This window comes from Bubalus kerabau, chromosome 2 (assembly GCF_029407905.1).
Source record: "Bubalus kerabau isolate K-KA32 ecotype Philippines breed swamp buffalo chromosome 2, PCC_UOA_SB_1v2, whole genome shotgun sequence".
Taxonomy (NCBI): domain Eukaryota; kingdom Metazoa; phylum Chordata; class Mammalia; order Artiodactyla; family Bovidae; genus Bubalus; species Bubalus kerabau.
Genome location: NC_073625.1, coordinates 8562867 through 8590079, shown reverse-complemented (window position 1 = coordinate 8590079; position 27213 = coordinate 8562867). Strand labels below are relative to the sequence as shown.

General features: G+C 51.1%; 1 protein-coding gene, 1 long non-coding RNA gene and 1 other non-coding gene across 8 annotated transcripts; 1 reads left to right on the top strand and 2 right to left on the bottom strand.

The window, feature by feature from the left end:
• Positions 1 to 2190: 2190 nt before the first annotated feature.
• TRNAW-CCA (transfer RNA tryptophan (anticodon CCA)) lies at positions 2191 to 2264 on the bottom strand. Its single transcript has one exon. It is a non-coding gene; the product is annotated as a tRNA-Trp (tRNA).
• Positions 2265 to 2783: 519 nt separating this feature from the next.
• Positions 2784 to 26871, bottom strand: PLAT (plasminogen activator, tissue type). The gene is made up of 14 exons (XM_055567005.1): positions 26747 to 26871; positions 14291 to 14388; positions 13109 to 13151; positions 11442 to 11579; positions 11094 to 11204; positions 10651 to 10825; positions 9715 to 9806; positions 8168 to 8348; positions 7701 to 7786; positions 7057 to 7252; positions 6827 to 6963; positions 6540 to 6680; positions 5179 to 5345; positions 2784 to 3620 (listed from the first exon to the last, which is right to left on the bottom strand). Exons 2-14 carry the CDS (start codon positions 14363 to 14365, stop codon positions 3462 to 3464), a joined length of 1701 nt encoding a protein of 566 aa, XP_055422980.1. The 5' UTR covers positions 14366 to 14388; positions 26747 to 26871; the 3' UTR covers positions 2784 to 3461.
• Positions 3259 to 15679, top strand: LOC129642975 (uncharacterized). Of its 6 annotated transcripts, none has more exons than XR_008709966.1 (5): positions 3259 to 3397; positions 5106 to 5196; positions 6479 to 6649; positions 6911 to 8935; positions 11576 to 15679. It is a non-coding gene; the product is annotated as an uncharacterized LOC129642975 (long non-coding RNA). The 6 variants fall into 6 exon arrangements; XR_008709964.1 differs by lacking the exon at positions 11576 to 15679 and adding an exon at positions 9611 to 10673; XR_008709963.1 differs by lacking the exon at positions 11576 to 15679 and having other exon boundaries at positions 6560 to 6649; positions 6911 to 9274.
• Positions 26872 to 27213: the final 342 nt, after the last annotated feature.

Here is a 27213-nt window from a genome sequence, read left to right as displayed (position 1 = left end):
TTGGGTCTGGCTGTTTCCTTAGCCTCACGGTGTGACCAGCAAGGTTTATAACACTTGTACTTTCCTCTGTGGCCAGTAGGTGGTGACTCAGTGCCAACAATGACATTAATTTTTTTTTTTTAATTGTTAGAAAAAATTTTTTTGAAGGAAACTGAAACTCTTTAACTTTTGCTTCAAGACCCCAAGTTTGTGAGTCTTTGACTTTCGAAGTTAGATGTGGAACCAAAGTTTATGATCCTCTTTCGACAACCTGACCTAAGATGGGAGCTCCAGGGGAACAGTAGTTTCCATCATTTGAGTTTCTCTAGGTCTTTACCCATTAAAGTTGTTTGCATGATTATATGAGGATGTTTTTTGTTCTTTGGGTTTCTATTAACGTCTGTTTTATTAACCAGCCAGAGATAGTAAAGCAGTACTACTTATTTCCCCTACCGCCCTCCTTCCCCGGACACGTCCCAGACATTTTATCCTGACTCTCCTAACCCACACCGGGTAGTGACATGTTGCGCTCTGACTGTGTTTTAGCCTCATCCACATGCATCTGTCCTGCAGGGCTGGGGGCCCTGCCTGGAGCTCTGTCAGTGGCCCTTGCTGAGCACCTGTCTTCAAGCAGCCTGCGGTTTCCAGGGCTTCACTCAGAGGAATGTGGGGGCCTTTTAACTTTGCATTTCCATCAAAGGAGCCCTCCACTGCTTCACTTCATTTCAATAACACAACTGTCCGGAGAAAAGCTCCTTCTGCAACGGGGGAGGGGATGAAACCAGCAGAACTCCGACCAGAGCTGCAGTTACAGGGGTGTTCCTTACCACTGTCTTCCAGCCGTCTTCTCCCCAGAGGACTAAGGTGCACATCTACCTAAGACAAAACCTGCCCCTTTCACAGGCTGAAGTCAGGAAATCTGTGACTCATTGAACGGGTCCCGGGACCGAGCATTGTCAGAGAAATCAGTGCCCCCTCCCCAGCGCTACCCCCACCGCCCACCGCTGGAATCAAGCTTCTGGGCTTTAGATTCTCTTTCTTTTGTGAGTCGAAACTATTCTTTTAAGAACTTCTAAGTTGAGCAGTTCTGACCGCCTCTCCAGAGAGAGAGGAGAGAGAACTACGACCACATTTGCGCCAAGGAACTGTCAGCACGTAACCCAACAGCAAGCCTCACGTCATCAGGTTTATTCTTAGATCCAGGGTGTCAGTGATAACAAACGGTCAGGCGGCAAGCAGGGGTGTGCGTTACATCTCAGGAGCAGAAAGAAAGTCAAGAGAAGCAGGAAGCAGCATTGCTTAAGTAACATACTTGTGTGGACTGGTCTGGGAGTGAATTCTTTAAAAAAAAACTTCTTTATTGGAAAATGGTTGATCTACAACGTCGTGTTAGCTCCAGGTATACAGCAAAGTGAATCGGTTTTATATTTACATATATTCACTCATTTTTTTAGATTCTTTTCCCATGTAGAGTTTTGAGTAGAGTTCCCTGTACTATACGGCAGTTCTTATTCGTTATCTATTTTGCGGTGTGTATACGTCAGTCCCAATCTGTGTCAGCATCTTCTTGATTTATTCCTGTTTTCCCTTGGAGTCCTGTCCGGGGTGTCTTCCCACCTACTCCCCTCCCGTGAATATCTTCCCTGAACCTCGCTTGGGCCATCGGCTCCCCTAACCCCAAGTGTCTGCGGCCCCCTGCTGCCAAGAGAATTAAGTCCAAAGTTCGGTTTAGCATTCAAAGTGCCATCATTAATTCTAACCTACGTTCTTCTTCATGAACTTCACTTTGGACAAAATATAACTCAATTCCTCCCCACACTCTGCTGCCTTTCTTGCCCTCCAGATCTTTAGATTTTCATGCAGTGGTAGCTCCTTGCCTCAGGAACTATAGTCAGTATCCTGTAATAAACCATCATGGAAAAGAATACGAAAAAAATGTATATATGCGTATAACCGAATCACTTTGCTGTGCAGTAGAAATTAACATGACTTTGTAAATCAACTATTCTTCAATAAAATTTTAAGAAAAATTTTAAAAAGAGTGCCTTTATCATTCCTCTCCACCAGCCCAAATCTTGCTCAATTTTTGAAAAGCCTACCCAATTTTATTTTTTCCTTAAGTTTCTCTCTTTTTTTGGTCTTAGGTACAGCACATGAGATCTTCATGGCTGCATGCAGCACATGAGATCTTCAATGGAATGTGGGATCTAGTTCCCTGGCCAGGGATTGAACCCAGGCCCCCTGCATTTGGAGCACAGAGTCTTAAACCACTGGACCACCAGGGAAGTTCTGTTCTTAAGATTCTTAAATCCTTCCTGAGCTGAATTTCAGCAAAACTTTCTGTCCACCATTTGTGGTTCATCTCCACCCTGCCTTGTTATTTCTCTGAATCCCCATTTCCCTGTCAAACCAAGAGTTTCTTTCTTTCCTTTTACCTTTTCAGCACCTGGCACAGCACCTCTTCTGAATGTGTGTGTGTGTGCTTAAGTCGCTTCAGTCGTGTCTGACTCTTTGTGACCTTACTGACTGTAGCCCGCCAGGCTCCTCTGTCCATGGGATTTTCTAGGCAAGAATACTGGAGTGGATTGCCCTTTCCTACTCCAAGGGATCTTCCCGACCCAGAGATCAAACTCTCCTCTCATGTGTCCTGCATTGGCAGGAGGGTTCTTTACCACTAGCACCGCCTAGGAAGCCAATGAAAGGAAATATTCCCAATGATTCCAAGAATGTGGACGCGAGTAAGGAATAAAAGCTGTGAAGGTACTGTGTGTAACAGGAAGAGTCCACTCTGATTGGGGAAAATATGTGAAAAATATATCAGAATTTATTATTCCAGTACGGTATCATACAGGTAGTGGCAACAGAGTACAAACAAAAATGAACTGATATAAATATGCGAGAGCCTAGTTTATCAGTTATTAAAATGATACATGTCTCCTGGTTCTATCATGAAACATATAAAGAAAAAGAATTACACTATACACAACAGGATTCCCTCCAAGAGCTGCAAAAGGAGAGCCCAACACTTGACTTAAGGGCTGGAGTCGAGGAACGTGGTCTGGCCAGCCAGCCCATCCCTGGGTAGGAGGTTCCTGCTGGGCTTCCTTGGGACTATAAATAGACATTCTATTTCTAGTAGAATACGTCTAACCCTTCTTTCCCGAAGGCTCGAGTTATCTTTGCCTACTGAGACACGCTTTCATCTTTGTGGTCCCCTTTCCAAAGACGCTCGTATGCATAGAGGAGGAAGCGGGCTTCCGCCCTGGGGAGTGGTTTTCCACGAGGGACTGGCGTTTATCCATCTTCCCGTCTGACAGTACAGTTCAGCCCTTAAGCCCTGAAAACTTCCAAAATGGAAAAGTACCTGTGAAACTACACCCTCCCCCCACTTCTGCTGTGTGAAGAAGGCCCTGCCGCGGTGAGTCTTCAGAGGTGGGAGAAGCGGGGTCTCTGTGACGTAGGGGGAAACGGGGTGTCCCTGGTCATGGGTGTGTGTTGTCTCGAATCCAGTCCAGGTAGTTAGTCACCTTGGTGTACACACCCGGGATGTCCTTCCGCCCGCAGCCCAGGCCCCAGCTGATGATGCCGACCAAGGTCATGTGGTTGTCCTTCATACACACCAGGGGGCCGCCCGAGTCACCCTGCAGAAGGGAGAAGAGGTCAGCTGTGTGCAAAAGTGCAGACTCTTTGCGGGGATGTTAGGGTGAATGCTTATAGTGCTGATATGTATTCTACATACCACTAATATGAGGCACTAATATGTATCCTTCAACGTGCTCAGTTTCAGGGAGGGAAATTTTACCTCCCCAATCTCGGACCATTACAGAATTAGGGTGTAGTTTTGTTGTAAAGTGGACTTGAGCTCAGACATTGCTGACAAGTGCTCAGTCATGTCGGACTCTTTCCAATCACATGGACGGTAGCCCACCAGGCTCCTCTGTCCATGGGCTTTTTCCAGGCAAGAATCCTGGAGTGGGTTACCATTTCTTTCTCCAGGGGACCTTCCCAACCCAGGGATCGAGCCCAGGTCTCTTGCGTCTGCTGCACTGGGAGGCAAATTCTTTACCACCAGCGATACCTCGTCCCCAGCGGTGGTAAAGCCACCACTAGCTGTGTGGCCCTAGGCAACTGGACTTCAGTATTCTTAGCTGAATGATACTAAATAATAATAATCTAAAACAGAAATCATAGTACTTCCCTTATGAGGTTATGGGAATGAACTGGAAGAAAGCTTGAAAAGCTCCTGAGAACAATGTAGGGCATTTAGTAGAACTCTTGGCAATCATTAGCTGTTATTGTCTTATTTAATTGAAATGACTTGTTTTTAACTTGACTCTAGCTGATAGATCATGGTTTCACTTTGCACACAACCTTTTATGACTGTCAAACTAGGTGGTGGAGGTGTCTGAGAAAACCTTTCAAAAAGAGACCAAAGGCTGTCACGTAGGCAAGAGGAGGAGATGCGGGTGTGATCCCCGCATCAGAACTGGGCACCCCTCAGTGGGAGTGCGCAGCCCCACTGCCTCCAGCCACGCCCCCGTCCCCCAGCCTCAGTGAGAGCCCGCAGCACAGTGGACATGAAAACAGCCCCGCATTGAGGGTTCCTTTGCTCCATTAGGTCCTACCTTACACTGGTCTGTGTCTTACACTCAGAGTTATCATGAAATACAGGTATGTACCAGCTCTGATGGGGACGCCAACCCAGAGTCCCTGTAATGGTGTGCTTTCCCAGGGGGAAACCTCATCAGAGGGCTGAAAGCGAGTTCCTAAAACTTCTTTCTCACAGGTCATCTCTCTCCTATTTCCAGGAAGCTGCCATTCCTCCCACGCTACCCAAGAGACCCCGATTCCCCAGCACCCACAGAAACCAAAGCTGTCTTAACTTGTGTGGCTTTATCCATCACTTTGATAGTTGTTTAATTGCCTGGGCTTACAGGAAATCCTGTACCAGGCGGGGGTTCCGGCACAGACATTGGGGAAATTTACTGCCGTTTAGATGTCTTCAGTTTGGGTGACTTTGATCTTGGCTCCAGTTGCTTTATTCTCTGAGGCTCTCATCTAGATCCCATCCCCCAGCCCCAGATGAATCACTGCTTTCTGGCTGTAACTTTTTTTTTCTTGGTTAGGAACCAGTTGGCTGAGGAACACTTTTGCCCTTGGATGGGGGGTGCTCAGGAGAGGAGAGCCGCCGGCGCTTACCTGGCAGGCATCGTGCAGGTTTGTGTGGTCCCCGCCGCTCCGTGTGTCTCCGGCACACAGCATGTTGTTGGTGACGGTCCTATTAAACAAGTGTCGGGAAGTGCAGCGGCTGGATGGGTACAACCTGACGTGAGCCTCCTTCAGCCGCTCGGAAAAGAACGGAGAAGCTGAAAGAGAACAGGAAGACAGCTTGTGGCTTTAGGGAAAGTTATTTAAAAACCTTTTGGAAGGAGAAAGCTGAACTTTGTGATGATAGCTAATACTGATTAGTCTTTTACGTGTATTAAGTTGAATCCTATGAAATTGCCAATATATTACCCTTTTGACCTGCAGAAGGGTGGGCAAACTCTATGGCAATTTCATAGAGTTTCACCCAGGGTTTCTCAAGAGCAGCACAAGTGCCATTTGGGGCCAGATCACAGTGAACTCTGGGAGATGGTGATGGACAGGCAGGCTTAGCATGCTGCGAGTCATGGGGTCGCAGAGTCGGACACGACTGAGTGACTGAACTGAACTGAACTGAACAGTTTTGCAGGGGCTGCGCTGTGTATTGCAGATGTCTGTCAGCATCCCTGGCTTTTGTGTGCCCGCGTGCTTAGTCCCTCAGGCATGTCTGACTCTTTGCGACCCCATGGACTGTAGCCACCAAGCCCCTCTGTCCATGGGATTCTCCAGGCAAGAATACTGGAGTGGGTTGCCATGCCCTTCTCCAGGGGATCTTCCCGACCCAGGCATCAAACCAGGGTCTTCTGCAATGCAGGTGGATTCTTTACGATCTGAGCCACCAGGAAGCTTCACTGGCTTCTACTCACTAAATGTGGGTATAAACCTCCATCCTGGGTCGTCACAATAACTGACATTGCCACATGTTGCCTAGTGGGCAAGAGCACCCTAGCTGAGAACCACTGGTTTAACCTAATATCTCATTTAAGCCTCATACAATCTATTCATTTCTTACCAATGAGGAAACTGAGGCTTGGAGCAACATGAAATGAAAAATCCACGCCTGGATCACAGGGCTCGCCAGGTGCAGGGTGAGGGCTACTGGGTGGCAGGCAGAGTCTAGGAACCACACCCTTAACTAAGCTCGCTCCATGTCTTATCGAAACCTCCTTGAAATCTTCAGCCCTTAAAGCTCTCCTGCCACTCAGACCTCTCTCTTGACCGACTGGGCCATTGGCTGGAAGGTGGATGGCGGGGCTTCACTTAGCAGGAACTTGCCCAGACTATCATAGCGGCAGAGCCTGACCCGGGGCTGGACTGGACACTCTCAGGACCGCTCTTTCCTCTCTCTGGTCAGCACCCGCCCCCCACGCTGCCCCCAGACAGACAGGATGGCACGGCGACTTCCTCCCACTCACAGGACTCGTGTTTCCCATAGCCGGACAGCTCGCACTCCGTCCAGTCGGGCAGCTGCAGGCTGGCGTCTGGGAGGCAGATGGTGCGGACGGAGCTGCTCTCCCGGGCGCAGGTCAGCGAGTCCGATTTCAGGTGCAGCAGCGCTGGGAGAGGGGGATTGAGGAAGAGAGTGGGGATTTCCGGGGAGGGGAGGGAGGGGCCGGGGGCCTGGGAGGAGGAGGAGGGCAGTGTGGGTCTGGGGGGTCTAACTGGGGCCAGGGAGAGCCGGACATCGAGCCGGACGTCTTACCGATGTCATTGTCATAAGTGTCGTCATCAAATTCCTTGTGGATGATGTATTTTTCTACTTCAAACGTCTGCTCCTCCTCTCCAGGGACCAGCCGGTACGTCCTGCCCAGGAACACCTTGAGATGGTGAGGCGGGTACCTGATGGAGAAACGGGTGTGAGGATGCTTTTCTGTATCGGGCCTGGTCCGAGGCTTTAGCGGGACGGCAGGCCGGCTGGGTGCGCATTCCTACCTCTCCTGGAAGCAGTGGGCGGCCGACAGCACCCAGCAGGAGCTGATCAGGATACCCCCACACAGAAACCGCTCTCCCGGGGACCGCCTGTTCTTGACGAAGATCGCGGCCTGCCAGGGGTGGGAGGTGATGTCGGCGAAGAGGCCTCCTTTGATGCGGAACTGGGGCCGCTTGTACTCTCTCAGGCCACAGGTAACTGTGGGGGGGAGGACAGAGCGCGGTCTCAGACCTGCGGGCCTGGGTGAGGTCCCCAAGCCCCAGGCCAGTGTCTCCTCTGGGAACCCGGGTTTCCACCCACGGCTGCACTTCTGCAGCATCTGTACAGAGTGACGGAGCCTCTGCTTCCCTCCTCCTCGCATCCAGGCTGCCATCACTACTAACAAGGCATCTCCAGAGAGCAGCCTGGAGCCCGATGCCATCCATGAGAAATGGCTGTATCCTTTCCTTTCTCTTGCCCCTCCCATCACCTGCCCAACAGCGTTGCCATCTACCACGGCTCCAGCCAGGCAAGCCCCCTCCCCACCCAGGTCCAGCCTTCCTGAAAAGCGGGCCACTGCGTAGCCTGAACCAGACAGCTTCCCAGATGTGGGAAGCGGCGGAGGACACAGGCAAGAATAATGCTGGGTGAGGGGAGCTGGCCTTACCGCACTGGGGCACATCACAGTACTCCCAGGTCAGCTGGCGGTCCTTCCACACGTGGCACCAAGGCTGGGCATCCCCATCCGGATTCCTGGGCGTGAGGAGGGATGGTTTCCAATCGCATCACAAGCCAGAGAAGAGGGGAAGGCGGCCCACTGCGGGGCGGGGAGCGGGGAGGGGTGGGGGACGATCCTGAGCCCTGGAGGGGGGCTCTGCCATAGATCCCTCACCACCACCTAGGAAATCATTCCTATCTTCTGCATTTTGTTCTCATCTCCCAGCTGTGCTGGGATGTGCTCCCAGATGTCCCTCGGGAGGATGGAGCAGGTGAGGGCAGCCCCTCTTAGCTTGGGATATGGGTCCGACCATAGCAGCCGTTGCCTCCCACCCACGTGCCTTTCACGTGTGAGTTTCCGCGTCGGCCCCGCCCCGCCCTCCGCGCAGACACGCCCCCGCGGTCCAGGAGGCACACCTGCAGTGGTTGTGCGTCCCCAGGCCCAGAGCCTGCGCGTTGCTCTTCCAGGCGGTGTAAATCTTGCTGGTTAGGAACACGGAATTCCACGGGAGGCAGGAGGCCCCAGACTTGGTGCGGCTGCGGGTGCCGCGGTACGCCAGCCCGTTTCCAGTGTAGCAGTCCCCATCTTCTTCTGCAACTGGAACGCAGGAAATCCAAACTGAAACACAGCCGCTGAAGTGCCCAAGCAGCAAGTGGGGTTTGCAGCAGGGCCTGAAGCCTGGGGCTGCGGCCTGGGGCGCCCCGGGCGGGGTGGGGGCAGCCTGCCCACCTCGGCCTTTACTCTCCTTCAAATGCTTTCGCTCAGGGTGGTCAGCGGTTCCATCTGGTGCCAGCCCCCACCATCACTGGGCTGCGTTAAGGGAGACTCTGAGGGATATTCAGGTTCAGGAAAGGCTGTCCAGTTCAGCTAGTGGGGATTGATTAGAGCTGCTTGGAAGGCTGTTAAGGGTTTCCTTGTTTCTACTTGACAGGCTGCTGTCAACCTGGGGTCTTCTGTGGGGGAGGGGGGGGGGAGGACATGTGTGCAGGCCCAGTTTTTTCGGATTTTGTCTGCCAGGGCTTTGAAGGATTTATTGGACTTGGAAGGGAAGCAAGAGTATGAACCTTCAAATACTGCGTATTTGCCCCCATTTTACCCTCTTTTCTCCCCATTTGAAACTGACACAGGACGCTAGCAGGCACCGGTAACCCAGTGAGGAGGGGCCTTTGAGAGCATCGGCACCAGTGAGTCCCAGTTTATGCCAGATCTAGGGGTGGGCAGGATGCTTTAGAGTTACACTGTGCTGTGCTCTGCTTAGTCGCTCAGTCGTGTCCAACTCTGTGCGACCCCATAGACTGTAGCCCACCAGCCTCCTCTGTCCACAGGGATTCTCCAGGCAAGAATACTGGAGTGGGTAGCTCTTCCCTTCTCCAGGATTAAAGTTACTCTAAAGAGCTCTCAAATTCACAAGTCTATCAGCGTCACTTGTAGCCTGAATGTACATTTTTATACATGTATATTTAGAACTTTGAAACATATTTTTACACTATTGTGATTAAATAGCATCATTATTTGGGAAAGCACCACTGAACTCATGGTGCCTTTTTGTAGCTGAGTACTTTTTAAATCTGGGAAATTTTCTCACATTAAAAGTCTTCAGAGACAGAGCGAGATCTTGAGAAATAGGCCAATTAATCAAAAAAGAAAGAACTTGCACACTCCCAAAAGGACTGGAAACCACCGGTAGTGCCCCATCTTCTCTGTCCACAAGGAAACTGAGGGTCAGCGGGGTGCAGAGAGCGGCTCCAGGTCAAACAGCTAGTTAGAGGCCAAGCCTGATGAGGACCTAAGCCTCTTGACTTCCTTCCTCTGATGCCAAAGTGACTGACCAATTCGCTCCTTTGTCTCTTCATTTGCAGAAGGACCATCAGCCTTTCCTTGAGATCTCCCTAGATCTCCCTTCCCCACCCCACCCCCCTGGGACTCCATGAGGCCGTAGGGGCCCTGGGGAGGCTGCACTTACCCTTAGTGCAGGCTGGAGTGCTGCAGAACTCAGAGACGTATTTTCCTGCCTTGAAGACGTAGCACCAGGGCTTTGAGTCTTGGTCCGGGTTTCTGAAAAAAAGGCCAGGGGAAGTGAACAGTTAACCCTGTTTCTCAGGCCAAGGACTCTTCACTGTCTTCTGGGGAGAGGGTTATTTATGTTTGTTGTACATAGGAGAGTCGGATTGTGTTGGGTGGAGGTATGACTTTGTAATCACCTTTATTGGGAGATTAAACATGGTTTACAGAGATGCATATGGCTGCCACGTTGACAAGGGGTGGACTGTGATGATAAGCTCTATGTGTTAACTTGGCTGGGCTATTGCACCCAGTCATTCAATCAAACGCCAGCCTTGGTGGTGCTGGAAAGGGATGTGTCCATGTGGTTCATGTAGATGGTCAGCTAACTTCATCCAATCAGCTGAAGGCATATTAAGAGCAAAAGCTGAGAAATTCTGTCTCACATTGCAGTGTCAAGTTGGGTCTGAATTTCCAGCTTGGGGAGGGAGCTGCCTATGGATTCCAGACCTGCTAGCCCCACGGTCATGAAAGCCAATTCCTTAAAATAAATCTCTTTATGTAGATAGAAATATATTTATATCTCTTTATATAGGTATATATGTATCTATATCTATATCTATAGATATATCTTTCTGGAGAGGAAATGGCAGCCCACTCCAGTATTCTTGCCTGGAGAATCCCATGGACAGAGGAGCCTGGTAGGCTACAGTCCAAGGGGTCACAAGAGTCTGACACGACTTAGCAACTGAACCACCACGAGCATGTATATCTTTGTTTCTGTATATGTGTGCCTCCTGTGGGTTCTGCTCCTCTGGAAACCCTGGCACAGGTCTTTGTGTGACTGCCCCAGCTTCTCACCAGAGGAAACCCTCCGGGGGCAAGGAGGCTGCCTCACCTGCAGTAGTTGTGGTCCCCAAGGCCCAGCCTGATGGCGTTGGGCCTGCGCCCGCTGTACAGCTTCATGGCCAGGCCGCTGCTGTTCCAGTTGGCGCACTCAGCCCCGCTCTCCGCCGTGCTCCACGTGCCTCTGTAGGCGACACCCTGGTCCTTATAGCACATGGCGGTAGCATCTGATGGGAAGCGGGACACGTGACACATCCCACGTGAGCCCCCTTTTCATTTAGTTTCCACGGGGGGCTCAGCGCCGCCTCTGTCATCCCTGCAGAGGCAGCGCCAGGCTCCAGACTCAATCCCGGGGCTCTGAGCACCCTCAGGGGATCCCATCCCACTCCAACCCTTCCGTCATCACACCACACTTTGCTCTCCTTTCTGCATCATTTTGCAGGTGGGATTTCCCCTGGTAGGTCCTCATCTCATAGACACCCGCCCGCCACTCACCTATTTCACAGAGCTTCCCCATGAACCCTTCCGGGCACTGGCAGACAAAGTCTGAAGAATAGAGGGCCTGCCGACACGTCCCCCCATTGAAACACCAAGGTTCACTGCAACCTGCCAAGTAGAAGCAAGGGAACCCCAAATTACTCTCCAGGCACCCCAAGAATACATGAGTCAAAGTTGAAGAGGGCACCCTCCCCACAGGCGCAATTCTGAGCACTTTACAGAAACCAAACTCATTGACTCTTGACAGCTGACCCCACAGTCTATACGACTGTTCTCCCATTTTACAGATGAGCAAACTGAGGCCCTATTAGAGGGTTGGGCGGGCTGGGGACCGTGGACACGCACTTCTGACGGGCACCGAGTGGCACTGGGCCCGGCCGCCGTCACACCAGCAGTGCTCCACTTGGTTGCCCCTGAGCAGGGGTCGCAGCCAGGACTCGTGTTGGAGGTATGTCATCTGCGTTTTTCCATCTCTGCAGGTCACTGTAACGACAGACAGGCCGGCCTCTTCAGGGCCCCACTCACCCCACACTGACGCTTCCCCTCTTTGTCCTGCTCAGTCTCAGGAAAATCCATCCTTTAGTCCTTCCTTGCTCTCAGCAGAAGACAACAAATATCCCATATTTTGTCACCAAAGACCCCTTTCATTTAAAATTTAAAAAAAAAACACTTTCAAATCCAGCTTATTAGGGGGATGTGCCAATATTATTTTCCATATGACTATGTGACCTTTACATTTAATTTCCCATGAAAATCAGTTATTTTCTTGAAATAAGTAATAAAATATAATGGCATATTTCTACTGTCTCCTTATGTTAGTTTCACTGACACATGAAACCCACTAGTGAAAAACAATTAAGAAAGACCTCTTTAATTGTTTTTCCTCTGATGGGACCTTATTTTGAAAGAATTTATTCATCAAGACACATTTATTAAGTAATACTCTAATTTTTCATTTTAATTCATCAAAAAAGAGGCACATGTATGCAATTGCCTACAAGAACTTTGGATTCACATGAGTATTTTCACACTGAGATGATGCAATTCTGGCCCCAGACAAAGAAAAGTGATATTTTAGTCTATGCAGAAAATGTGCTACTTCCGTTAGTATTTCTGGTATAATGAAAATAGTTGAAAGAGTCCCATTAATAGGTGTTCCCTTTTTCTCTCTCTGTTTGCAAATCAGAATGCCAGCTCAAAAAGTCTATAACCTTTAGTGGATTGAAGAAGTGACATGGGCTCATGGTAAGTGGCACTGCTGTTCTTTCAGCGGGCCTGTTGGCGCCAAGATAGGAGGGCAGGAAAGGCCGAGCTCTCTGATGCCACAGGCAGTGAGAGTTAAGCCGTGACTCACTCTGGGGAAGCTTCCACCTTAAGCGGGTGTTGCAGAGCCTTCCAGACCCAAGGGAAGTAGGTCCTGAGGGAGGAGGGGTAATTTGGGACCTGCAGTTCTTCATATCAGGTTCAAGACACTCGGGCCTAAGCATCTTTTATTCTTGGAATCCTAGTGGGAATGGTGCATGCAGTTTTAGTCTCAACTCTAGACATGGCCTTACAGAGAAGATCTTCCCACAGCACTGCCGTGAAATAAAGAAACCCAGGTTGGTCGTCTCTGAATTACCAACCGAAGCAACGGAGGCACAGAGAAGTTAGTTAACAGAGATGCTGTGTGGAGTCCGGGGAGGGAGGGGATCACAGTCCAGGGAAAGGCCCTGGAGAACCCTGCGGCCTGGGGGCTGTGTGACCCTGGGCAAGTCACTCAGGCTCTCTGGGCTCCGTTCTCATCTGTGTAACTGGTCTTTGGGCCACTGGTCTCCCAGCAGTGTGTGACTCCCTGACATCCTGGCACCTTGCCAGCACACCTGTTCCTGTGTGAGTGATAAGAGAGGACACAGGCATCTCTGCAGACTCTGACTTTCATGGAGCTTGAGTAAGCAGGTCACGTGGAGCCTCAGGCACCCTGACCCTGACCCTGCCTCTGTGGACCACCCTCCACCCCAGCGACGTCTCACCTTTGTACGATCTGGCGCCTCTCCTGAGTCGTCTGTAGGTTTCCTGTAAAGAAACCAGGGGCGGAGGAAGGGTCAGCACATGCAGGTGTCTGAAGAATAAAGGTGGTCAAACCAGAAGACTGCCATCAACCCACCTGTCCAGAGCATCCCTCTCAAGTACCTGGCCCAGGTACAATGTGCACACCTGTCTTCCCCTCTGATCCTTTTTCCCTTTCTAGCCTAGTCCTATCCAGAAGGACTTTCTCAGTGGTGAAAGGTTTAATACCCGTGCCATGCAATACGTCAGCCGCTGGTCACACGTGACGACTGAGCACTCCTATGTCATGTAACTGAAGTGAATTTAAGTTTCATTTCATTTTAATTAATTGTAGATGAAAATAGCCACCCGTGGGTTAGTGGGGATGTGTGCCATCACGCCATCTCCTCCGTGTAACCATCCACACTCCCCGTCTCTAAAATCCTGCTGTGTGGGCATCGCTCACTTGGCCTGAATCACGGGCTTGGCCTGAATGATGCTCTTAGCTGCTGGGGATCTTTGGAGAGCACGTCCTAACTAGATGGTAAGCAATACATGGGCAGCTTGCTCACAGCGCCTGCACTTTTATAAAAACTTCACAGATTCTGACTTCCCAGGTGGCTCAGTGCATAAGAATCCACCTGCCAACGCAGGTTCGATCCCTAGTCTGGGAAGATCCCCCGTGCCACGGAGCAACCAAGCCCATCCACCACTACCACTGAGCCCGTGCTCTAGAGCCCGGGAGCTACAGGTACTGAAGGCTGCACGCTCTAGGGCCTGAGACCCACAACTTATGAGCATCTGTGTTGCACCTACTGAAGCCGGTGTGCCTAGAGCCCATGCTCCGCAACAAGAGATGCCATCGCCATGAGAAGCCCATGCACCTCAACAAAGAGTAGCCTCCGCTCTCCAAAACTAGAGAAAGCCCCGGTGCAGCAGCAAAGACCCAGCACAGCCAAAAAAACTTGTAAAAAAAAAAAAAAAAACTTCATGGATTCATTCAAGCAAATCCTTGAAAAACAGCTCCAAAGAAGCCACGGAGCGGCGGAGCTTACTCGAGTCAGAATGATGCGCAGGGTTCCCGCCGGAAGCCTGGATCTCAAGCCTCGTCCACCGAGGGGAGTGTGTCCCGGTGTGTCCCAGCACAGACACGAGTGCACACCTACCTGGCTGGGCGACGTGAAGACGGCTCCACAGAGCAGCAGCACGCACAGGAACTCTGTCTTCATTGCGTTCATCATTTCCTCAGAGCGTCCCACAAATTCTGGAAGAAGAGGGGGAAATAAGCGTGAGACGGGAGAGGTCCCAGCGGGCAGCAGAGCTCAGAAGCCAGTCGGTCCTCCCAGCATTGGCTCCCAGGGCAGGAGAGGCCGCGGCCAGCGTCTGGGAGATGGTGTTTTTGTTCTCATGTATATATTTGTGGTTAAATACCCAGAACACAAATATTTTCCATTTTCACCACTTCTGAGGGTAAGTTCAGCGGCATTAAGTTCACCCACATTGTTGTGCAACCATAACCACCATCCAACTCCAAACGTTCATCTTCCCAGACTGAAGCTCTGTACCCCGAAAACCCCAAATCCCTGCTCCCCTGGAAACCACCATCCTACCCACTCTTTTCATGAATCCGACTACTCCAGGTGCCTCATGCAAATGGACTTATACTATATTTGTCCTTTTGTGTCTGAGATTTCACTGGGCATGATGATCTCAGGTCCATCCGTGCTGTAACATGGGTTAGACTTTCCTTCATTTTTAAGGCTGGATAATATCCCACTGACTAAATGGACCACATCTTGCTTATCCATGCATCTAGCGATGGACACGGGATGCTGGAAGATGGCTTTGTTCAGACATCTCTGTGGGCTGAAGGCTGACATCACCTCTGGCACTGGCTGCAGCCCAGTTTCCCTTGAAGTGCGCTCCTGCCCTGCGGTTGACTAGATGGACCCACAGCAGTGTCCCCTCTCTGACCTTTTTAGAGGAAATCAAAGGAGATCTGGGGTTGGCATATCGCAGAGCCAGCTCTCCTCAGATGGCCTGAGCCCAGTCCCAGAGGACTTCCACATCTCCTTGTACAACAAAGGGAAGTCTCCTCCATCATTGCCTCCCTGCTCCATCGGGAAGCTGGCCTCCTTTAATAGTCAGGCCCTGTGAAGTGCAGTTTTGCAGAGAGGAGGTGCGGCATCTGGTTTGGGTGTTCGAAGTCAAATCTTCCTGGCCCCACGTCCCTGGTTCCATCTGCCTGGTCCTAGCTAGGGCTCCGGCCCTCAGCTGCTCACAGTGGGTTAGTCGGTTGGGGTGTTATTTTGTGGTCTGGCAGCCTCACTCGCTCCCTCGTCGGCAAGGATTAAACCAGGGCTCTTCTTCTTCCCTTGACTCATTTCCCCTCAGTCACAACAACTCTGCTCCCACCCCTCCCACTCCCTTCATCCCAAGCATCCGCAGGGCCCGCTTGGTTCGGAGTACCCAGGACTTTGACCCCGGCGCTGGCTCGGGCTCCTTTCTGTTAGAGATGCTGTCCTGTCACATGGCCACAAGCCCCCTTCAGAGGAAGGATGAGAAAACAAGGAGCAGGAGGCTGGTGGGAGCCAATCTGTGCCCCAGTGACCTTCTGGGGCCACTGGTGACAGGCAAGGCACGCACAGAGCTGTGGGAGGAGGAGGGGGACGGGACTGTCCGGGAAGATTCCTCGGGCTCAGAGGGCGTCTTGCCAACCAACGCGCCCCTCCCTCTCTACGCAAGAAATAGAAAGAAGCCAGGATCTGGGTCTTTGTTCCAGTTTGGCCTGTCCCCGAGGGAGGCCCTTCCCGGGCAGGGCAGGGTGTTCTGCAGGGGCTGGGGAGTGGGGTGGGACCTTTTCTCACCCAGAGCAGGAAGCCTGCTGGCATTTGCTGGTCCCAGGCAGCTTCAGAAGGAAGACCTAGGGGTCGAGGGCATCCGAACAGGACCCGGAGTGGGGAGTCTTCAGATCACAGGCCATCACCCCTGACTTTGGTGCTCAGCAGTCCCCCATTTCCCCTTTCTCAAAATTTCCCCAATTATCCCGGTACTTTGAATCTTTAAAAATAGCTCTTCATAAACACATTCCCCCTCTCTCTTCCTGCTGTTAATCGTGTTTCACATATTTGTAGGTGTCCCAGCTTTATTATCTCAGCCAAGCCTTGGGATGGGGAGAGGTCTGCCTGCCCAGGGCTCTTGGCAGAAATTCTGAATGAAGCAATGAACCAGCCTGCGACTGGGGAACCTGGCTCCTCTTCCTCTTGTCTGACAATAAGCCAGGGCTTCCAGCAAGTTTGTTCCCCCCAGATGGGGGGCTTGTCTTTTCTCTGGATGCCCGTCATCAAGTGACTGTGTCATTTCAAGAATTCAAGGTCCTCCTTGAATGGAGCACATTCAAGGGGCACGTGAACGGGCCCTACATGAAGCAGAAGTCTAGATGCTGGAAAATGGCAAAGTGACAAGTGGAGCATTAAGACCTTTGCATTCATTGGACAGATGGGGGGAGGGGCCCCCTGGGCGGGGAGGGGGCTGATAGGGGGAGGGATGCACTTAGGCCTGAGGGTAAAGGATCCAACAGCTGCAGTGCCTCAGACCCTTTTGCAACTGAAGACTCAGCAGAAGGGGCGTATTTTCGTCTTCTGCTCTGGGACAGCCGGAGCCTGTCTTCTGTCAGTCCTTCTCTTCCTCTGCGTCTCTGGCCTTGCGAGGCCTGGAGCTGACCCAGTGCCAAAGAGCCTCACACAAATCATGTGACGTTCCATCCTTGCTGCACAGAAGCGATGGGAATAGCTGGATGGGCCGAGTAGGGCGAGAGGATGACAAAGAAATGAGTCATCCTGCCTTCAGTCAGCGCCTTCCCGAGACAAGGGAGCGAGACAAGGAGGCAAAGCGAGTCCTGGTATTGCCTTTGTGGGGAGGGAGGTGCAGAGGTCTGGGAGCAGCGTCTGGACAAAGAGCGAGTGACCCCAGAAATTCAGGAAGCACTCAGGATGCTGGGGAGTTGTGGACCTCAACCCTAGACCATAAGTTCCCACCAAAAGGAGAGGTGCCCTGTGCCCATGTGAGACTGGAAGGAGGGAAGATTTGAGAAATGAAGCACAAGAAACCTCTTGCAGGCTCATTTTGTAAATCCAAAACTTGTCATCTTTTTGGTGTGTTCCTTTTCTTTTACTGTATTTAATAGTTTCCCAGAATCAAAGAACTAAAAGAGCAAAGAAAGGGCTTCCCTGGGGGTCCAGTGGTTAAGATTTTGCCTTCCAATGCCAGAGGTGTGAGTTCGATCCCTGGTCGGGGAACTAAGATTCCCACATGCCTCGTAGCCAAAAAGCCAAAACATATTGTGACCAATTCAGTAAAGACCTTAAAAATGGCCCACATCCAAAAAACAAAAGAGCAAGGAAGGAAAGGAGGGAGGGAGGAAAGACAAGAAAAAGAAAACCACAAGGACGGGGATGGCTGGCTTTTGTGGGACTAGAATCCCTGAGTCACCAGCAGCATCACTGTTGGGGTCGGGCATGTATGGAATGATTCTAAGATCCGCTGGTCCCCAAGGTCCCAAGGCCCCAGCCCTGACAGGCCCATCTTGGCACATAAAGTCAATTTTTGCAGATTTGCAAATGGCTCCGCAGACAGACCTCTGGAGACACAGAGCTCGGCAAGTTGACAAAGAATCTCTGCAGGTTAGAAACATCAGGACATGTGGGAAGCAAAGTGTGGCCTGGATTCGCAGGCTGTGCCCGTAGGCATCCTTGTGGAGGACCAGCCTGCAATCTCTGCCTTCAGGGTGCCCCCTCCTCTGCTGCCACCTCCCCATCTGTACAGAAGCCATGCAGGGCCCTTCTTGGCTGCAGAGACAAAGTGACTCTGTTCTCTGGCCCCTGAACAGCCGTGAGCGATGACTGTTCCGGAGGAGAACAATGGTCTGGTCACCAAGGAGGAGGGCTGGTCTCCAGGAGCCAAAGGTGCCTTTGTGGCTGGGAAACCGACCTCGCCAGCCAGAAGCGCAGGACTTCTTTCTGCAGTGGTGGCAGGGGGAGTGCTGATTGATGGGCCCTGGAGTCTGGCTGGGGCGAGGCCATGGGAACCGCAGCAGGACAGCCGGGGGAAGGGCCTGGGGGGTGCAGTGGAGGGCTGTCTGCAGGGTCTCTCACTGCCCGGCGCATGACCCGTTCCCACCAGCTGCTCCCGAAAGGCCTGCTCTCGGGAAAAGCATAGACACTCTCCTTCGCATATGGTTTGACTGTATCAAAAGGAATGTGCTGGCACTTCCCTGGGGATGCAAAGGTTAGGATTCTGGGCTTCCCCCTGCAGGGGGCATGGGTTTGATCCCTGGTGGAGGAACTAAGATTCACACGCTGTTTGCCATGGCCAAAAAAAAAAAAAAAAATTTAATGTGTTGCCCTTCCAAAAAGCATCTTTGTTTGGAGACATCAAATCTGCTCCCAGGGATGCAAAACCAAGTGGGCTAGACTCTCAAGGCTTCCTCCAGGGCTGACGTCTTGTGATTTCTGCTGTTCTGAGTATGCAAGTGCTGTGTGATCTGTGAAACACTTACGTGTGGGGATGAGAGCTTTCATGTAAACACTCAACCACATCCCATAACGTGACCTACAGTAAAGATCTGGGACCAACCAATCAAGTTCGATGCTTCTAGGTACAAACAGTACATTTCCTGGGATGTTAAAGCTGCTTCTACTCTTGGCAGCAAAAACAAAGCAGAAACACTGAGCCAGCTGGAGGACCATGGAAATTACAAGGGAAAGATAAAGTTCAGTTGATACGGCTATTGAATTTTTGCAAGCGTGCAAGGCTCGCTCACTTAATCTTTGGCAAAGAGGAGCCTTGGTTTGTTATTACTTCGTAAAGCCTCTGTCTCTGGAAATCTGAGTAAGAGAAAATCAGTCTCCAAGAACACCAATACTCCAAAATGACTCACAGCTTTAAGACAAACATAGCCCTCCCTCCCCACACCCAACCACTCTGCCCCAGACGGATGCCAACAGATTAGAAAAGAGATGGTCAGAACTCCCTGAAACAGCAAAGGCCCGTCACTGAGTCAGGACAAGAGATGTGGTGAGATGGGAGGAGGAGCCGGGCTTTGGGAACTGGGGATGAGCTCCCACAGAAAAGCGCACCTGTGTCTGTACAGGTGTCAGAGCCCGGGGCCGGAGCCGTCAGCTCTATGGGTAATGGCTGTATTCCCATCTTCCTCCTACATGGGTCCTCCTTTTTATAGGGCTTCCCTGGCGGCTCAGAGGATAAAGAATCTACCTGCAACGTGGGAGACCCAGGTTCGATCCCTGAGTTGGCAAGATCCCCTGGAGAAGGAAATGGCAACCCACTCCAGTATTCTTGCCTGAAGAATCCCATGGACAGAGGAGCCTGGTGGGCTGTAGCTCTTTCCTTCTCCCAAAGAGTCAGACACAACTGAGAGACTAACACTTTTTGTTTAGAGTTTATGCTCTCAGAATAGAAACCATTTTCCAAAACTGCCACTACGGAAGCCATTCTTAGCTCTTCCCCAGAGATTGTAATACTAAGTGAAGTCAAAGACTGGTATCATATGATATCACTCATATGTGGAATCTAATTTTCTTAATTATATAAATGAACTTATTTATAATATAGAAATGCACTCACAGATTTTGAAAGCCAACTTCTTTACCAAAAGGGACATGGGAGGCGGGGCGGGGGGGGGTGTGTAAATTGGGAGCTTGGGATTAGCATATACTCACTACTATATATAAAATAGATAACTAATAAGGACCTACGGTAAAGCATAGGGAACTCTACTCAATATTCTGTAATAATCTATATGCGAAAAGAACGAACGTATGTATAACTGAACCACTATAGCTACAATCATAGTTATAACTATGACAAACACAGCATTGCAAATACACTATATGCCAATTAAAAAACAATTTTAAAGGTAATTTCCTGTGTGCTAAAGCTTATTTTTCTCTCTTTCTGAACAGAATTCTTTATACCTAAGGAACAAGAGAGGAGTCTTTCTTATCTAATTGGATCAGTTCCAATGAGGTAAATAGAATAAAACACTCTCCTGGCACCTCCCACCCACTCCCACATCTCCTCTTCATTACTCAGGATGGAATTCTCTGCAAAGCATCTTTAAAATATAGATACATGTCTACATATGTGCTAAGCCATTTCCGTCGTGTCTGACTCTGCGACCCCATGGACTGTAGCCCACCAGGCTCCTCTGTCCATGGACTTCTCCAGGCAAGATTACTGGAGTGGGTTGCCATGCTCTCCTCCAGGGGATCTTCACGACTCAGGGATCTAACCTGTGTTTCATGTTTCTTGCCTCGCAGGTGGATTCCTTACCACTAGCGCCAGCTGGGAAGCCCCCATAGGCACATGACCTGTGTCTAAGTTTTATACGACATTGACCTACTCAAAACAATCTATCCTGGGCATTGTCGTCACCGAACTTCTCCACCCTCTGCCAGGGAACCCTGCTTATCTGGAGGGACTCAGGGAGTGCAGTTGTGGATCTGGGAAAAAAGAAGCCCATCCTGCCGTCTCCTCCAGTAAAAGCAAGAGAATCTTAGATCCTTGTGAAGAAAATGCAAGTGAAGCTGGCAAAGCTAATCCCATGAGTCAGGGCAAGGAGATACGATCTCTGAGTGAATCTCAGCAAACCTGCAATCGCGCGTTAATCCGAGAGTTTGTTCTGCAGTGAGGCAGTTTCTGGTGTTTCCTCCACGCCCTAAAGCAAACATCACCACCAGTAATGAAATACGCCATCACCCGGTAATTCTGCAGTCTCCCTTCCAGATTTCAACACACTTGAATCAGGAAAAGACGATCGGAGACGTTCATCTTATCACCCTACGCGGAATCTGTCCGCCTTTTATGAGACTCATGCGGCAGTGACGTGATAGCACAGTTTTGAGAAATGCGTCTGGATGAACGCCATTTACTCATCGGGTCCTGGAGTGCTGACGCTGGTCAGGCATCCACTAAATCGTTTAAGTCAATATTATCTCTTGTTTAATGGATGAGAGAATCGAACTTCAAAAAAAATGTAATGAACCTGCTCTCACGCAACACATCTAAAGGGAGGCGTCGGGACTCAGGGCAACCAGCTCTATAGACAACCCCCTAGTTGCTCTTTCCACGACTCTTGCTGGGTCCTGATGCTGAACTGTCGTGTTCTGAATGTGCTCGGAGTTGATGGAGAAGGGTGGCAATCTGAATGCAAGGAGCGTAGTCCCTCCAACCTCCTCTTACCGGCTGTGTGTGTTCCCGGTTTTCTAGTGGTCCAGTCCTTTCCACCAGCTGGATAGTGCTGGCAATTAGGACAGAAGCAGGTAAAGCCCCTTTGTACAGCTGGTACACAGCACAGTTAATTGTACTTATTGCTAGGAGTGCCCTTAGAAGGAAGGCCAAAGTTTACAGCCTCTCCTGGAACATGGACTAGAAAGGAAGCCAAGTTCTATGGGGTCATCATCAAGTTCAAGTGTTAATACCAAATCCCACATCCCAGATCATCTGAACATCTTGCGATGACCTGTACCCAGATTCCTGATGACTGAAATCGAGTTTCCTCCCTTCTGTATGCACAGATCAGTATTAACAGGAGCCCGTACTTCCCGGATCACGGGGTAGTGTCTTTTATCTTTTTTTCAATCTTTTTGTTTTCTTTTGTTTGCCTTTCCCAGGCCTATTTATGCCACACATTCCAGGGCTATTAAGGACTCTCAGAGGAAGCTGGACTTCGCAGCCAAGGCAACTGGAAGGTCAGGCCCTCGATGCTGATAAGGGCCGTCTGATGCAGACCACGTGTGTGTTTGAGAACCAGGGACATGAGGCAAGAAAAGGAGGAAACCAGGGCTTCTCAGAAAACAAAACAAAGCCAAAGCCCCTCTTTCCCCCAGCTCATGTGGCAGGACTAGGCTCTTGCTGCCAAATAAAGCGAGTTCCTCTTTCCCGTCAACAGGACAACCTGTGAATAGCCAGCAAAGGCCAGAGGCTGGCGGGCTTTCTGTTTCAGAGTATTCCTAGTCGGTTGCTGGGTTTCGCTTCCTACAAAGCCCTCTCCCCACACCTTCAAGGAACTGCCCCTGCAAAGATCTCTAACCAGAGGGCTTGGGGGCAATCCTCCTGGTATCCATCAGATCTCTCATCCCATCCGCCTCAACCGGAAGCCCTGGCTCTCTGGTCTGCTCCTTCTTGAACTCATAGGCGGTGACTTATTCTGTAGCACCACCAAGCAAGAGCGCCAACCATGCCCCAGGCATGAATCTGCGATATAAAGACACAGAAGCTCCATCCTCAACACCTCAGAGCCTAGGACTTCCCTGGCGGCCCAGTGGATAAGAATCCACCTGCCAAAGCAAGGGACGTGAAGTTTGATCCCTGGTCCGGAAACTAAGATCCCACATGCCCTGGAGCAACTAAGGCCCTGAGTCACGACTACTAAGCCCTTGTTCTGGAGACCATGAGCTGCAACTGCTGATGCCCGCGTGCCCTGGAGCCCATGCTCCACAACTAGAGAAGCCACCACAGTGAGAAACCCATGCCCTGCGACAAGGAGGAGCCCTTGCTCACTGCAACTAGAGAAAGCCCGAGTGAGGCAACCAAGACCCAGCGCAACCAAAAATAAAATAAATAAATAAAATTATAAAAGCCTCATAGCCTCGGGAGGGGACAGACAGATAGCTAGCCAACCCTAGCTCGGTGCCACCAGCACTGTGCTGTGCGGACGTGGGGTAGGAGGTGGAGGTGACCGGGCAGAGGAAGGAGGGGTCCTACCGGGATGTGAAGGAGGGGATGGAGCTCACTCCTGATGAGGTGGGGGTTGGTCAGCTTTCTGGAATGGACGCTATGCAGTCTGTTTATCAAACCAAAGGGGGAGCGAGTCAAGCTCTGGAGGGGTGTCACTGACAAAGCCCTAAAATGGGACCACTGTTTAGGGTCCCACAGCAGCTAGCAGCCAGAGCCCCTAAACTTTCAGCACAAACACCTTTCCTTGTGCAAAGGAGTGTGAGTCACACACCCCAGGCTCTCCCTTCGAGGAGGGTGCCCCTAGGAGGCTGTCTCTAGGAGGAAGTGTGGCTTGAAAAGCCCAAGAGTTCTAAGGATGTAGGCGCCTCGGAGGAGAAGGTCACCTTGGATTCCCTAATGTCTAGCTGAAACTCCAATACTTTGGCCACCTGATGTGAAGAGCTGACTCATTTGAAAAGACCCTGATGCTGGGAAAGATTGAGTGCAGGAGGAGAAGGAGACGACAGAGGATGAGATGATTGGATGGCATCACCGACTCAGTGGACATGGGTTTGGGTGGACTCCGGGAGTTGGTGATGAACAGGGAGGCCTGGCGTGCTGCGGTTCATGGTGTCGCAAAGTCGGACACAATTGAGCGACTGAACTGAACTGAACTGAAATTAAAGGAATATTTACAGCCATGTAATAAGCAGAATAAGACTTCCCTGCTGGCTCAGACAGTAAAGCGTCTGCCTACAATGAGGGAGACCCGGGTTTGATCCCTGGGTCCAGAAGATCCTCTGGAGAAGGAAATGGCACCCTAGTCTAATATTCTTGCCTGGAAAATCCCGTGGATGGAGGAGCCTAGCAGGCTACAGTCCACGGGGTTGAAAAGAGTCGGACACAGCTGAGCGACTTCACTTTTACTTTCAATAAGCAGAAAAGGATCTCAATGCCAAGGCTTCCCAGTATCTGGGTTTAGCTTGATACTGAAGTAGGCTTTCAGTGTCTCCAAGCACAATCAGGTCTTAGAGGTCAAGTCCCAAACAAACCTCTTCAAGCCACTGTGGAGCACCGTGTAGCTATCCTGTGCAGCTCAGCTGGACTTGTGGCCCAGACTCACCCTCCAGATCATGGCTGTTGGCATGGATGGTGTGGGCAGCTGCTAAAGACCCCCCAGTTGTACCAGTTCCCCAGGAAGAACTGCCGCTATCACTTTCTGGAGAATCATGATCAAAACCAGAACTTGCCTGGGTTGTACCTTCAAAACTGTAAAATGCCTGCTGTGGGCCCAGCACCTGGCTCCTTTCCACTTTGTCCTAAGTCTCAACTTTCAGGCGATCAAGAGGTTTGTTTATCTATCCCTCTATGCCCTTCTATAGAAGTCTTTTTCGCAGGCGGGAAAGTGGAATATAAAATGCACAAAGTATGACTAAGAAAATGTGCTCTCCTTAATATGTAAGTAGACGCTTAAGCCAAAAGCAGGAGACCCTGTGCCTGGACTTGGGGGTTGGACTAGGGCAGATGGTTCAGAAGATTCTTTCTAGCTTGAACTTTCTGTGAGCCTGAATCCTCCTCACCTTTTAATCTGGCTTCACAGGAGACCCAGCCCTTGGTTTTGGGAGCTGGTTGGCTAGGATGAGTTTTACCGCCTCAAACTAGGGACACAGTTTTTCTCTGTGCAAAGAGAACAGGCCAAAGAAGGAACGAACAGAGTATTCCGATCATTCATTGTCCACTCTGGCTATCATCAGAACAAGGCGGAAAATCACTCATAGGAAATACGGATTTTACTCTGAGACTGCATATGCCCGGGAGTCATTGAAACTGAACACTTCAACTCAAGACACAAATGTTCCCTCCTCCATCCCCCAGGTATTCAGTATTCAGAGAGGCACATGGATTTTGAGCTTTGACTGGAACTAAGCCTACTATTGGGCTTCCCAGGTGGCTCTAGCGGTAAAGAACCTACCTGCCAATGCAGGAGACATAAGAGATGCTGGTTCGATCCCTGGGTGGGGAAGATCCCCTGGAGGAGGGCATGGCAGTCCATTCCAGTATTCTTGCCTGGAGACTCCCATGGACAGAGGAGCCTGGCGGGCTACAGTCCATGGGGTCCCAAAGAGCCAGACACGACTGAGGCGACTTAGCACACACAGCAAGCCTACTATTCATTCCATGAGCCATGTTGTCCCCTCAGCCTTTGATCCAAGATAGCCTGCCCTCCCTCTGGAAGCTTTGGAAGTTTAAAGCCAACTGTGCTCCTCTCAAACGACAGTCTAGCCCAACCCTCATGCTGCTGTAAAACCCCAGGTGGGACCAGAAGAACAACACCTGGGGGTGAAGTAGAGACAGGCCCCACATGGGCAGTGACTTCCCAGATGGCCTGTGGTCCTGGCCACCCACTCCCAAAAGGCCTTTCGTGGCGATGATGGCTTCAAGCCACACCGCCAGGAGTCTGGTTGGGTTGCTCTTTACAATCATTGGAAATGTACTGATCACCAGCTCTGCTCACCAACACGCTAGGTCCCCAGGTCCCCGAGTCCTGCCTCCACGAGCGAAAACTAATCACGGGACCATTTCTGTTCCTCCAGAAGCAGGAACTGTCCTGGGCCAGTGCAGAAGCCACAGAGAGCAGCCTCACTGGGAGAATCTGATCTGACGGTTTATAAAATAAACCGAGCATCCGCACAGAGCCTGGACCATTCGGGCAGAGAGCAAGCTCTCGCTTGCTCGTGACAAGAGCCGGTGATTGCAGGCTGGCCTCTCTGAGAACGTTTTAGGTGCAATCAGTTGATGGGTAGGATAGAGCTCTTCCTATTTCAGTTATTTGTGGCATCTCTGCTGGCGCCAGGTCTGGCTTTGCTCTCACGGGAAGCACTTAGCCGGCAGCTCCTCTGACCGTCATCTATTGATTCTGGACCAGTCAGCGCCCAGATCCTGGGACGTCTTCTGCCCCCAGGCAAGACTTGCTAGGAAGCCCTTCTGAGGAAACTCCACATAGCGGCTGTATTTCAGAATTTCTTCATGGGCTTGCACACACACACACACACACACGCGTAATGTTTTTTCTGTCATCCACCAGCTGCGGGAGGCCACCACTGCGTCCACATCAGTCACCGCCACCACACGGCTTTGGGCTTGAGCGTGTCATCAGTTACCTGAGAGTGCCTTGCTTCCCTCGCTCCCTCCCTCTCTGGCAGGTTAAGAAAATAAAGATAATAACAGTGAAAGCCTAGAAAGCCCGATACAGTTCCTGTAGAGAGCTTGGGGAAGAGAAGACTCTGTGTTATTTCCCTCTGTAATTGGAAAAGTCCTCAAAGAGCCCTCCCCTCGTATCCTGGGCAAAACGCCAGAGGACAAAACCCGGCCTCCGAGGCTTCGCTCTGGCTGTTTCCCCCCTTCCTCTCACCCAGCACTTCCCACCTAGTGAATCTTCTGTGGGCAAGTCACTCCCTGCCCAGCCCCACCTCAGGTTTCCCTGTGGGCTCACACCCTCCGGGATCCTCTGGGCTCTGACCCCATCAGCCCGTCTCCCGTTTCTTGCCCGTGAGTCATGAGCGGGGCCCACCATCTACTTAGAGCAGGTCTGGATCACCCTTTTCAGTTTCCCCTGTGCAAGCAGATATTTCTGCTTCAGGAGACACATCCCTAGTGCCCTCTCTCTTGCCCTGACTGCCGCTGCCCCCCGCAAACGCTTCAGCCCATCCCTGTGGGATGCACGTTCAAAAAGAAACCGCCCTCCAGACATGGATTCTAGAGAACCCCACTTTTGGCCTGAGTGACGGAGTCAGCCCCCTCGGTGTCAACGTTCCTTCAGTGGCTCAGAAAGACTTTGAAGAGAGAAAAGAGGAGCTAGGGACAGAAAGGCACGGAGTACAACCTACCGTTTGCCTGAGACTTCTCCCTCCTCCAGAGGCGTTGTCTTCCGTGCCAGGCTCTGCAAGACCTTGGCTGGCTCTCCCTGCAGGGCTCCAGCCTCCTTTAAATTTCAAGGCAGGGGGTGGGGTCGCTGGCCCTGGGTGGGCGGGCTTCGCTGCGGCAGGAGGATGCCCAGTGGACACTGGGCCCCGCAGGAGCCAAGCTGGGGCGGGCCTCTTTTCATTAAGAGGGGGAGGAATTTCCCCCATGGAAGCAGCCCAGCCCATCCTGGCTCGGGGCCAGGCTGATTATTCATGGTCCTGATGTCATCAACAAATCACAGGAATTTGGGAGTTGGATGTTGGAGGGGAACCCGAAGAACCATCTTCCTTTCAAACTCTAGTCTCAACCTCCTTAAAGGGACCCTGAGGATCCATTAGCTCTAAGCCCCAGCGGAGCGAGAGAGGCTTTTACAATTCTAAACAAAGACACA

What these genes read in the sequence shown, in the direction of transcription:
- PLAT (XM_055567005.1), bottom strand. Translation starts at nt 14,365, where the DNA reads ATGATGAACGCAATGAAGACAGAGTTCCTGTGCGTGCTGCTGCTCTGT. An exon ending in GGGGAAGCTCTGTGAAATAG is followed by an intron (nt 10,826 to 11,093) that starts GTGAGTGGCGGG and finishes GCTTCCCATCAG; the next exon opens with ATGCTACCGCCATGTGCTAT. An exon ending in GCCCACTGCTTCCAGGAGAG is followed by an intron (nt 6,964 to 7,056) that starts GTAGGAATGCGC and finishes TTTCTCCATCAG; the next exon opens with GTACCCGCCTCACCATCTCA.